At 42.2% G+C, this 12,379-nt stretch overlaps 1 protein-coding gene across 1 annotated transcript in view; it reads right to left on the reverse strand.

Annotated features, from left to right (window-relative positions):
• matn4 (matrilin 4) overlaps window positions 1–12,379 on the reverse strand; it is a 23,533-nt gene continuing 11,154 nt past the window's right edge. Inside the window, exons 4-17 of the mRNA XM_015958492.3 lie at window positions 12,179–12,337; window positions 11,509–11,740; window positions 8,461–8,583; window positions 8,193–8,315; window positions 6,650–6,775; window positions 5,972–6,097; window positions 5,665–5,787; window positions 4,162–4,284; window positions 3,129–3,226; window positions 2,852–2,983; window positions 2,464–2,647; window positions 2,225–2,377; window positions 1,110–1,214; window positions 1–1,010 (exon numbers count right to left, since the gene is read on the reverse strand). Coding sequence (XP_015813978.1) covers window positions 952–1,010; window positions 1,110–1,214; window positions 2,225–2,377; window positions 2,464–2,647; window positions 2,852–2,983; window positions 3,129–3,226; window positions 4,162–4,284; window positions 5,665–5,787; window positions 5,972–6,097; window positions 6,650–6,775; window positions 8,193–8,315; window positions 8,461–8,583; window positions 11,509–11,740; window positions 12,179–12,337 — 1,866 coding nt within the window. The 3' untranslated portion in view covers window positions 1–951. The remainder of the gene's footprint in view (window positions 1,011–1,109; window positions 1,215–2,224; window positions 2,378–2,463; window positions 2,648–2,851; window positions 2,984–3,128; window positions 3,227–4,161; window positions 4,285–5,664; window positions 5,788–5,971; window positions 6,098–6,649; window positions 6,776–8,192; window positions 8,316–8,460; window positions 8,584–11,508; window positions 11,741–12,178; window positions 12,338–12,379) is intronic.

A 12,379-nucleotide genomic window follows, 5' to 3' on the forward strand; every position in this document is an offset into this window, starting at 1 on the left:
TAAAAAGCTCACTTCTTTATTAACCTTCTGTCTTTTAATACAACACTTTAAAAATACAAAAACTTGAGTTATCAGAAAATATACAAAACATAAAATAAGAAGCTGTATAGATTTATTCTTTTAAACACAAATCTGTGTAGAATCAGGCTGAAGCTGATAAAATGGCAGATTACACTTTGGTTTGTAGATTATGAAGCAGCAGGTGAATTAATCTTCCACCACCTGATGTCATTTATCATGTATGTAAACACATACAAAAACATTTAGAAAATCCAAACTGACAATGACATTATTCAGAGTAAATTTAAAAAATCACATTCTGATGACAGACCAAACCTTTAATTAAATCATTTTAAATCCCTTTTTTACAATTAAAACTTAGTTTTTTTTCTTCTTCCGTGATTCTGAACAAAGGCCACAGGATTATGGCCCAGAGGGGACAGAGAATCTGGTTCAGTTTGGAAAATAAGTGGTAATAAAAATATTTTCTCCAGATTTCATCATGTCATCATTTTTCTGTTCTGCTGTTGGTTAGAAGCAACAATCTGACATAAATACATCCAGTAAAAGTGTTTAAATCAGACGGAGCATAAGAAAGGGCACAAGGAGACAACTATCCCATCAGAGGAAACCTGTTTGTGATTATTCACTAATATCTACAGGACACCTGGTTAAAAACAGCCACCAGGCCTGGAGGTATAATTCATCACACTGTACTTTAATGTCCATTTCTTTATTACATTTGATGTTGTTTCTAATAAAAATGATTCTCGAATAAAACCTGCAGATAAAAACATCTTTTTATGCTTTTATAAATGGATCTGGTTTTTATTATTTCATTTCCTCTGCATCCATTTAAACCCACCACACTTTAGTGCAGATGCACTCTGATCTTTATGGGTTGGTCACTTTGTCGGGGTGCTCCCTCCTCTGATCACCGTGATGACTGGATCACTTCCTGGACAGGAGCTGGTTCTCCAGCTGCTCCAGGCGGGCGGCCATGGAAGTCAGTGGATTGTGGGTTAAGGAGAGGTTGCTTCGGCTGAGTGAGCATTACATTTGTGCATCTTTTAGAGATGTGACAGCAGAAAAGGGAATAAAAAGGATATGTTTCTGCGTGAGCTGCTGCAGGCTGCTCATGGTGGCCTGCTGGAACTCCACCAGGTTCTCACAGGCACATGGGTCCTTCACCTCGATCTCCCCCTGACTCTCAGCTGCAGACAGGAAACAGAACATGTTTATATTTTATCAGTCGAGATTTTAATTGCTGCATATTTTTAAGCAGTTCTTCAGCTTTAATGTCCCTCTGGACCTCCTAGAACTGTGATTCCTCCAGGTGGGGTTGGGACCGCTCAGCAGGAAGCTGCATGTTTATTCCAAGTTTCTAATTACTGTGCAAAAAATACTCAAGTTTCAAATGAAAACATGCTAGTTTGAACATTTTTACACATAGGATTTAACATTCTGCCACGGTTTTAAACTGTAATGAGTGCTCTGTATGTGCCATGTTTTATTTTGGGCAGCAGGTGGCGCCAAAGAGCATGAACTCTCAGTTGGGCCCATAGGTTGGGCCCATCACCTTTACCCCAGGAACAAAGACCCAGTCCTTCTAAAATATGCTTTTAGATCTGTGTGTGTTTTATTGTGTTAGTGTAAGTGAAAAGGATGAATAAACAAATCCTGCATCTGAAACTGTTGGATTTTCTAATCCTAGAGTTTCACCGTCTATTTTCTATCAGAAGCTATTGCAGGAGCTAGGTGTACAGTAGGAGACTATTTTCATGTTCAGCCTGCATAAAACACTCAGAGTGACTTGTTAAAATCAGAAATTATCCTTAAAAATGGGTTTTCAGTCAACCACACATAAATAAAACTTGCAAAATTGTCTAGATATTGTTTTCTGATGTTGATGTTTGAGGAAAATGATGTAAAAAAAAACCCTCTAAAGTATCTAAAAGTGTTGCTGGTACTTTTAGCGTCAGGCTGCTGTGGAATAGCTTAAATCTGAATTTATTTTTACTGCATTAGTATTTAAAAACACAAGTTCATCTTTATCATCTTTAGCCAAAGTTCTGAAGAACGTTTGTTGAAGGTCCAAAGAGCAGCGTAAGCCTTGACTCCTGTGTGAGACGTTTTAACTTCCTCTCCAGTCCTAACAAGAAGATATTTCACTGGTGAACTATTTTTCCACTGCAGTGAGGTCCGGTGGATTTTTTTTTTTTACCTGGGCAGACATTAAGTTTGAGGTTCTCAGCAATTGTGCTGATGGCGCTGAAGTCAGTGGTGTAATAGAAATGTTTCTCCACAGGTTCAGATGCAATCTCACGAAGCTCTTCCTCCACAGCTTTTCCTACGCCCACAGCATACATGGTGATTCCTGCATGAATGCATGAGTCATAAATCAAAATGAAGGTCACACAGAAAAATGAGGAGACTGGTTCACTGGGATGAAAATGGACCAACCTGCTTCTTTAGCCTTTTTGGCGTACTCGCTGATGTCATCCTGGGACCGTCCATCTGTGAAAACCAATCCCACCCGGGGGATATTACGGCTGGCTGGACGGGCTCCTTCCGCCTCGGAGAAGCTGTTCTCCAGCATGTGCTTCAGTGCCAGGCCTGTCATCGTCCCCTTCTCCATGTATTCTACCTGAAAGACAGAAACGGTTAAGCCTTGCAGGACATATGATACGTCACAGGTTCAAACATCATGCATACATCATTTATGGACCACTCCAAGCCTCTCTGAGTCTGTGTACTGTACCTGAATAACCTCGATTAGCTCTGTTTGTTTAAGATATCCTTTTTAACGTTGTCAAGTGCAAAAAGTCTAGATTTATAAATGTTTTTTTGCCTTCATAACTGCAGCTTTGATCTCTTCAGCAGTGTGGTACTTGTTCAGCGGGAACTCTGTTCTGACCCGGCTGGAGTACTGAACCAGGCCCACTCTAGTACCATGAGCAGACAGATCCAAGGTGTCCACAACCTGGAGAAGGGGAAGACAAACGTAAGACAAACCTTTTTGTTCTAGACTTGCACTTAAAAGTGTCTCACTCAGACAAAGGCTGACTGCTCGGATGTGTTTTAATGTGATTAATTCATTCATAATTAAATAGGAAAACCTCCTCGACCTGGTTAACAAACTTTTTGACAAGCTCAAAGTTCTGAGGCCGGACGCTTTTGGAGCCGTCGATCAGAAGCACCAGGTCGATGACTGCAGACTTGCAGGCTGAAAAGAAAAAAGACACAATCAAACTTTTCTGCCTCTGAAAATCCTGTGAAAGCGGTTCGGTTCCCACCAAGTATAGCTTCCTCAACATCCTCCCCTCAGGGACGAAAAATAATAAAAAATAAATCAAGACAAAAGTCGCATAGAAATCCAGACGGTTTTATTCCAGACAACACTCCTCTGTTTTTAGCATCAGAGCAAATATCACAAAGACTGACTGGACCTCACATTTATTTGGTGTCATCGAATATTTTACTGAGTTTTCTGCGTGAACATTATAAATTTCCACCTGTTTTCTGAGAATCGGGGTAAAAAGGACAGAACTATTTGTGGTGAGTTGTCACGGGAATTTATTTAGTAGTTAGAAAATATAAACGTGGCTCATTTCTGATCGTGATTTATGATCTCTGGTGTAGTACATGAGAATTCTTAGGTCAGAAATGTAGTGCCTTTTATACATTCAGCTGTTTTCATGTGTATTTTATTATGAAATCTTATGAAAGATTTTCTAATTAAAATCAAAAAGTTATTTATTATTTCATGCATCCATAAGGAGTAAATTTTTCACTTTAACAAAACAAAATGGAAATGTGTCAAGTGCATAAAAAGCAGTTAAAGCTGTTCTAATGATATTCATTTTCATTTCTATCACTTTTGTTTAAACAAATTAATCATAAAATTAAAACTCTGGTTTTCAGCTAAAAAGCTGAGCAGTGGGTTCACCTGGGCTCGTGTGCTCCAGCGAGGACTTCTGGTTGGAGTTTAGGTAATTCTTACAGAAAACGACTGTGTGTAAAGTATCAGAATCAGTGCAGCTATTACCTCCAGTATTCTAAAAAGGGTCCAGACTTTATCTGCTCTGTTTTATTGGCATCAAGCCGCTGAAGCTTCTGATCAAGCAGCTGAAATCTTATGAAAGTGGAAGTGAAGCTTACTGCCACAGCTTTTGCCGTCATCCTGCAGCGGCTGCCCTTCAGGACAGATGCAGTGGAAGGATCCTGGAGTGTTCACACACTGGTGCTCACAGCCGTGCGCCACCGTGTTACACATGTCCATGTCTGAGAATACACACACAACTTTACAGGAAGACAGAGACATGCAGAAACCAAAACCATGAACCAAAACGAAACCCGAGGGAGGAATGTTCTCATTGCACCAGACGTGTTGGATGGTTACTGCTGTTGTTTTTGATTTGAGCTGTTTCTGTTTCTAACAGAGCTGTTTCTATTTCTAACAGGAGGATTTGATTTCCTCCTGTTTATATTCTACACCCTGAGCACTGAAGCCTTTTTCTCTGTTCACTAGGGGTTGTATCAACTAGTCGACTTCACTGCTCTGTAGTGACTTTTTATGCCTTTCATCGACTAGTCGCTGTCACGTGATAATGACCGACAAGATGCAGTCCTCGGAAAAGACAGCAGGTGACGAGCCCCTGCGCGTCAGGAGGCAACGCGCTGTACCAGAGCGTCGGCACTGACGCCCGCCGTAAAATGGACATTTAATCAAATTGTGACCTTTATCCTCTTGCAATTTAACATTCCCCTCACCCCATCCTAACCTTAACCAGCTTGCGCATGCAAAGCTCTGATTGTTAACGCGCTCCAGACATCTGCGTCCTGAGCACGGCCACAGTAACATTATCGAATCAGGTGTCGCTACCTCAAAAACGAATTTAACATGTGATCGTTCATGTCGGCTCATTTCCTTTAATGTTTTCTGTCTTTTACTTGTGCCTGATGTGCTTTACTGCAGTGGAGTGGAGCGCATCACCTGTTTTGTCCTCCGGTGATGCACCTTACCAGTGCGCAGTGCGCACTCCACTGTTTTTGTGGTCGATAGATCTTTGAGAACTGCAGTTCAAAGGTAACTCATAAGGTGAACATATATGAACCCAGGTAGCAGTTTTTCTTTAGGATTGAGAGGAGATGCAGGAAGATAATAAACAGACAGGACAGAAAAATAGTCAAATAAAAACAAGCTAGTTTTTGTACCTGGTGGTTGCAACAAACAGACACCATTGAAGGTAATCAGAAGTGAGGTACAGAAAATGAAATAATTATTTTAATGTTTAGAGCAGCAGGAACACTGAGAGGCTGCAGGCGCATCAGTGAGTTTGCAGCCGCTGCGCAGGGGGAGGGGGGAGAGGGCTGAAGCAGAAACTACAGTTGTTAAAAGAGATGTGTTAACTTAGAAAATGTGGGCGCAATTTCAATTGTCAAAAACTCCAGCGAACCAACCCGCTTCAGGTGCATTACGTCATCAACGACTAGTCAAAGTCGACTCGATTTTCATTACTTGACTGTCGACTTGAAAAAAAAAATAAAGTCATGCAGCCTCTTCTGTTCACTAATACTTTAGAAATGATGTTGTGATATAAGCTAGATGAATAAACGTTTCAATCAGGAGCAAAGGCAACTTATCGATGAAGAGCGACTGACTTGTGCAGGTCTTCTTGTCGTCGTTGAGTTTAAAACCTTTGTTACAGTCGCAGGTGAACGCGCCCGGTGTGCTGATGCACATCTGCTCACAGTCGTGTTTCCCCTCAGCACACAGGTCAATGGCTGCAAAACACAATTATACTCAATATTATTCTTATTTTCAGCACAACAGTTTAGAGTATCTGCTCAGATGTTGGCAGCAGCTCATGTGTCGTGTTAGGAAACAGACAGTGGAAGGAGAAACACATGAATCTTTTGTAATTGATATAAATGTTTATATTTCTGTGTATCTTCCTGGTTGTCTCACCTGAGCAGGTCTTCTCGTCCTCGTTGAGCCGGTAGCCCTCGCTGCAGTCGCAGGTGAAGATGCCAGGTCCCATGTTGACACACACTTGTCCACAGTCATGTTTCCCCTCAGCACACACGTCTATGGCTAAAACACACACATAATATGTGTTAAATCTTTGTTTCTGGAATCAGTTTTTGTTTCTTTCGTCAGAGGAAATAAAACATGAACCACCAGAACAATCCTGTTTTAGTTGTGCACAGAAGGGCAGAACACGTGAGGAGAGCCAAACAGCAAAATAGAAGAAACCTACAAGTTCCAGTCGGTTAGTGGAGAGAAAGTTATAATAAAAACATTTATTACTTCTAATATTCTTATTATTCACAGGGCTCCTGTTTGGGCATTTTCAAGAATTAAATTATTCTCTAATTATTTCAATTATTTAACTTCAAACTTTCTCAAAATGACATATGTCAGGACTTTAGCTCATTAGGAGCATTTAAAGTTCTTTATGTTCAGTCTGATGTGTGTTTCAGTAAATAATCTACGGTTATAAGGTGAATGTGTCCCACTCTGCCCTAGGGTGTAAAGTGTTGATCTTTCTGATGTACAGCAGCTTTATCCAATGAAAAAGAGAATTATTTACTTTCACAAAACACCACTAGCGTCTATATGTTTGTGTGTTCCTGGTTGTCTCACCTGAGCAGGTCTTCTCGTCCTCGTTGAGCCGGTAGCCCTCGCTGCAGTCGCAGGTGAAGATAGCCGGTCCCATGTTGACACACACTTGTCCACAGTCATGTTTCCCCTCAGCACACAGGTTAATGGCTAAAATATATAGAGTCACTCACTGAAACCTTTTATTTTAAAAAATATTTATGAATCACTGAAAGAACTGATCTCCAACCCAGCTGGTTACAGTTGTTTCTAACCTCCAAACCATCCCATAATAAATTCTAGTTATAAATCACAACAGTGTTATTAAAAACTCACTTTTGAATTTGACTTCAGTAGAGAAGCAAGTTTGATGTTTTTGTTTGTTTTTAAAGGTTTGTGATGGTTTTAGTTTCCTCCCAGCAGCGTCCTGCAGGTGTTGCTGTGACTGCTGCTACAGACGCTGTTGGGGGTGGGGGGTGGGGGGTTGGGGGTGGGGGGGTGGGATATTGTTGCTTTGAAGCTTAATATATTACCTTTACTTATGACCAATAAGATGTGATATTCTATATAAATATAGAATATCAACCTGCTTGGTCTTTACTTGGCCAATCGGGACGTGCCATGTTAGGAGGTGTTAACAACAACCCTCAGAACATCACACCTTCTTTCAGATACAGGATGCTTTGATTTGTGGCTAATAAAATATCTATGTGCAGAAATTACTTTAACTTTAATTTATCTCTAATGAGCATTGTCTGAGTGTAGATAATGATTCACTTGCTAAACCAAACATTAACATCAAAATGTTTGATTGTAATAATAAAAATTGATTTGAACCTTATTAACTTAGGCACAGATTAATCAACCTTATTAATTTAAGCAATGATTAATCAAAACATTGTTATTATTCATCAGCCATTATTGTTATCAAATAATTATTTAACTTATGAGTTGTAAAAGTGTTCCCTTCATTCAGAGGCATGAGGAGTCCTGTAGAAGCGATAAGGGAAGCGTAGGCCTTGAAACGGGAACAGTTTGATGACAATATGTTATCATGTGTCCAGAGCTGCAGAATCTTCTGGGCTTGGTGGAAGGCAGAATATAAAATCCACCTTAGAGAATGGAATTTATGTCTGCAGATGACCAGTGGCATGTAGGTCAATCTGTGGGTGAAAACTGACCTTTCCTGGACTTTACAACACTTATCCACCACTCGCATCAAGTTACAGGAAAATGTGCATGGCCTGGTGGATGTTTCTGATTTATTTAGCTGTTCTGTTGCTGCTTCGTGTTATTTTATTCAGTTTCTAAGTCATGAGTGAAAGTTTGAATCCCCCAGTGAGCCGAGGCAGACGGCTGCTTCGCAGGTTCTGCTGCATGTTTCTTCCGCTACACTACGCTCCTCCTCACTGCTCGCTATGTTGAGCCAAGGTGAGGCCTGACACAAAACATCAAAATTCATGAATCTAACAAACAAAAATCCTGTAATCCCTGTTATAACTATTTGCTCATCATTATTAGCAGATAATTCAGCTTGTGGCACATGAGCAGTGATGTCGATAATGAATTTGTGTTGGATGAGGCTCACCAGAGCAGGTCTTCTTGTCTTCGTTCAGGTGGTATCCTTGGTTACAGTCACAGGTCAAGGAACCAGGTGAGCTGATGCAGATTTGCTCACAGTTGTGTTTTCCCTCAGCACACAGGTCGATGGCTGTCACAAACACACACGCGCAGCATCATTGTTCATTTTATTTCCATGTTTGTGGTGACTCAGAAAACTTTTTAAAGAAAGAAATCTAATTGGGATCGTCACAGTTGCTTTATGAAAGGAAGTAACATAATTTTTGCTTAGATACCTGTGCACGTCTTCCCGTCATCGTTCAGCGTGTATCCGGGCAGGCAGAGGCAGTGGTAGGAGCCTGGGGAGCTCTCACACAGATGCTCACATCCATGATCTGACTCCACACACAGATCGAGTCCTGCAGTAGAGTTAAGAACACAAAAGCACAACTTATCAAATAAAAATAATGCTGCTGTTTCTATGAGGTTTGTATCTGTGGTAAGTAGGATTACTTGTATAAAAATAGGCATCGCTGTTTACTGTATTTAATGTCCTCTGCATCTTGCTGCACGAGAAAAGCAGCTCATGAGATGTTTGAGAGTAGCAGTCCATTTCAGAGGAACTTCAGCTTAAGCCTCCCACTGTCCTAATGGGTGTGACCCCGCAAGGAAAGTTGACCATTGAGCAGGATTGATGGTTTATCCCTTGGGTCCGTGTGGCAGAGGTGAGGGGTGAGCACCACCTCACCGCTGCCACATGGACCTCAAGGGATAAACCAACAACCCTGCTCAATGGTCAACTTTCCTCGTTGGGTCACCCATAAAGACAGTAGGAGGGTTAAAAAAATGTCTTGTTTTGAAGGACTTTCTTTAAAAAGTGTCCCAGTTCTTTTTATCACTCCAGGCTAGACATGAAATGTTTTTAAATGCCATAAAATGTTTGATCGGCCCGTCTGGCATCAAAAACATGATCACTGAACCAAAATGAAGCTGGTCTTAAAACAGAAAAGGGTAGAAGGCCGTCTCCGGGTCAGGGACGAGGTCCTGCCCCCGCTGGAGGAGTTTAAGTATCTCGGGGTCTTGTTCACGAGTGAGGGAAAGATGGAGCGTGAGATCGACAAGCGGATTGGTGCTGCGTCTGCAGTGATGCGGGCGTTGTACTGGTCTGTCGTGGTGAACAGAGAGCTGAGCATCGAGAGGAACCAATCGAGGTGGCTCGGGCATCTGGTTAGGATGCCTCCTGGTTAGGTTTTCCGGGCACGTCCAACCGGGAGATGGCCTAAAGAAAGACCCAGGACACGCTGGAGGGGCAATGTCTCTCGCTTGGCCAGGGAACACTTTGGGATTCCCCGGAGGAGCTGGCCCAAGTGGCTGGGGAGAGGGAAGTCTGGGCCTCCCTGCTTAGGCTGCCACCACCACGACCAGACTCCGGAGAAGCGGCTGAAACTGGATGGATGGATGATTTAGGTTTTTGTGTCTAGTGTTAAAATGAATAGAAGTCCAGGATTACGAGGATTTAGGCAAGAAGGCCGACTAATGAGAAAACCATCTCTAGTCCAGAAAGAATGACTCATCAGTGTTCAGGTGGTTTATGAGCTTCAGCTTGATGTTCTGGTGGTTTTGTTCTGGTTTTCACTTCCCTGTTGATTTAATTTACAAGATATATATATATATATATATATATGTACAGGTGCTGGCCAGTAAATTAGAATATCATCAAAAGGTTGAAAATATTTCAGTAATTCCATTCAAAACGTGAAACTTGTACATTATATTCATGCAATGCACACAGACCAATGTATTTCCGATGTTTATTACGTTTAATTTTGATATTTATAGGTGACAACCAATGAAAACATCAAATCTGGTATCTCAGAAAATTAGAATATTCTAAAGGCCAATGAAAAAATGTTTGTTTCTCTAATGTTGGCCAACTGAAAAGAATGAACATGAAAAGAATGTGCATGTATAGTACTCAATACTTAGTCGGGGCTCCTTTTGCCTCAATAACTGCAGTAATGCGGCGTGGCATGGACTCGATCAGTCTGTGGCACTGCTCAGGTGTTATGAGAGCCCAGGCTGCTCTGATAGTCGTCTTCAGCTCCTCTGCATTGTTGGGTCTAGCGTATTGCATCCTCCGCTTCACAATACCCCATAGATTTTCTATGGGGTTAAGGTCAGGCGAGTTTGCTGGCCAATCAAGGACAGGGATACCATGGTCCTTGAACCAGGTGCTGGTGGTTTTGGCACTGTGTGCAGGTGCCAAGTCCTGTTGAAAGGTGAAGTCTGCATCCCCATAAAGTTGGTCAGCAGCAGGAAGCATGAAGTGCTCTAAAACTTCCTGGTAGACGGCTGCATTGACCCTGGACCTCAGGAAACAGAGTGGGCCAACACCGGCAGATGACATGGCACCCCACACCATCACTGACGGTGGAAACTTTACACTGGACCTCATGCAACGTGGATTCTGTGCTTCTCCGCTCTTCCTCCAGACTCTGGGTCCTTGATTTCCAAAGGAAATGCAGAACTTGCTTTCATCAGAAAGCATAACTTTGGACCACTCAGCATCAGTCCAGTCCTTTTTGTCCTTGGCCCAGGCGAGACGCTTCTTGCGCTGTTTCTTGTTCAAGAGTGGCTTGACACACGGAATGCGACACCTGAATCCCATGTCTTTCATGAGTCTCCTCGTGGTGGTTCTTGAAGCGCTGACTCCAGCTGCAGTCCACTCTTTGTGGATCTCCCCCACATTTTTGAATGGGTTTGTCGTCACAATTCTCTGCAGGGTGCGGTTATCCCTAGAGCTTGTACACTTTTTTCTACCACATTTTTTCCGTCCCTTCGCCTGTCTGTTAATGTGCTTGGACACAGAGCTCTGCGAACAGCCAGCTTCTTTAGCAATCACCTTTTGTGTCTTGCCCTCCTTGTGCAAGGTGTCAATGATTGTCTTTTGGACAGCTGTTAAGTCAGAAGTCTTCCCCATGATTGTGGTGCCTTCAAAACAAGACTGAGGGACCTTTTAAAGGCCTTTGCAGGTGTTTTGAGTAAATCAGCTGATTAGAGTGGCAGCAGGTGTCTTCTATATTCAGCCTTTTCAGAATATTCTAATTTTTTGAGATACCAAATTTGGAGTTTTCATTAGTTGTCACTTATGACTATCAAATTTAAATGTAATGAACATTGGAAATACATTGGTCTGTGTGCATTGCATGAATATAATGTACAAGTTTCACGTTTTGAATGGAATTACTGAAATATTTTCAACCTTTTGATGATATTCTAATTTACTGGCCAGCACCTGTATATATATCTTAATGTGAAGCAATTTTCTGGTCCAGTGTTCTTACCACAGAGTTTGTTCTGGAACTGGAGTCCAAACTGGTAGATGAGATCAAACCTCTCAACCAGGAACACGTGATCTTCGAACGGCGGCGAAGCCATGGCCCTCAGTGATGTCATGTCGGCTCTGGCCACTCCCACAGCAAAGATCTCAATCCCCTTTTCTCTGGCCTCAGCCGCCACCTCCGCCACGCGGTCCTGAGGACGCCCATCCGTCACAATCACCGCCACGTTGGGAACCTTTGGTGAGGGGAAATCCCCAGATCAGAGATGTGTGAGGGAGATTATGGCAAAATGAAATTACCATCCAGCCAGCATGCATAGCTGGGCCCCATATGGATATATATGGGCAAACCATATGAGTGCCATCAGGGTTTGTCTGCCATTTCCACGGTGGCCCCACATGGGGTAAATCTTAGCAGGCTATATATGAACCGCATGCTGGCTGGGTATTAACAATAATTATAAAATATATATAAAAAAACTTCAGGCATTCCACAAAATAAAGACAAATTTACAAAACAAAGTAAATGAAGGCATTTTTTCTACTCGGTACAAAACCTGGTCCAGCAGAATGATGCATTCGTGATTTTACCAAATGAGCCCGTTAGACTGGAAAAGGTGAGTTTTGGACAGATTTTTGGAACATGAGACACGTAATGAACTAATGACTGGTACCTCTGGTCGGTCTCCCTGCTCTGGGCTGAAAGCTTCATTCATCAGATACCTGATGGCGAGGCCGGTCATAGTGCCCTGAGCCAGGGGGATAATCTCGTTGATGGCTTTCACCATGTTCTCCAGTTTACTGTGGGTCTTCAGGCTGAACTCACTTCGAACCTGAAAACAAAGCCGTTGACTCTAAGAAACTGCTCAGCTTTT

This window comes from Nothobranchius furzeri, chromosome 3 (assembly GCF_043380555.1).
Source record: "Nothobranchius furzeri strain GRZ-AD chromosome 3, NfurGRZ-RIMD1, whole genome shotgun sequence".
NCBI lineage: Eukaryota > Metazoa > Chordata > Actinopteri > Cyprinodontiformes > Nothobranchiidae > Nothobranchius > Nothobranchius furzeri.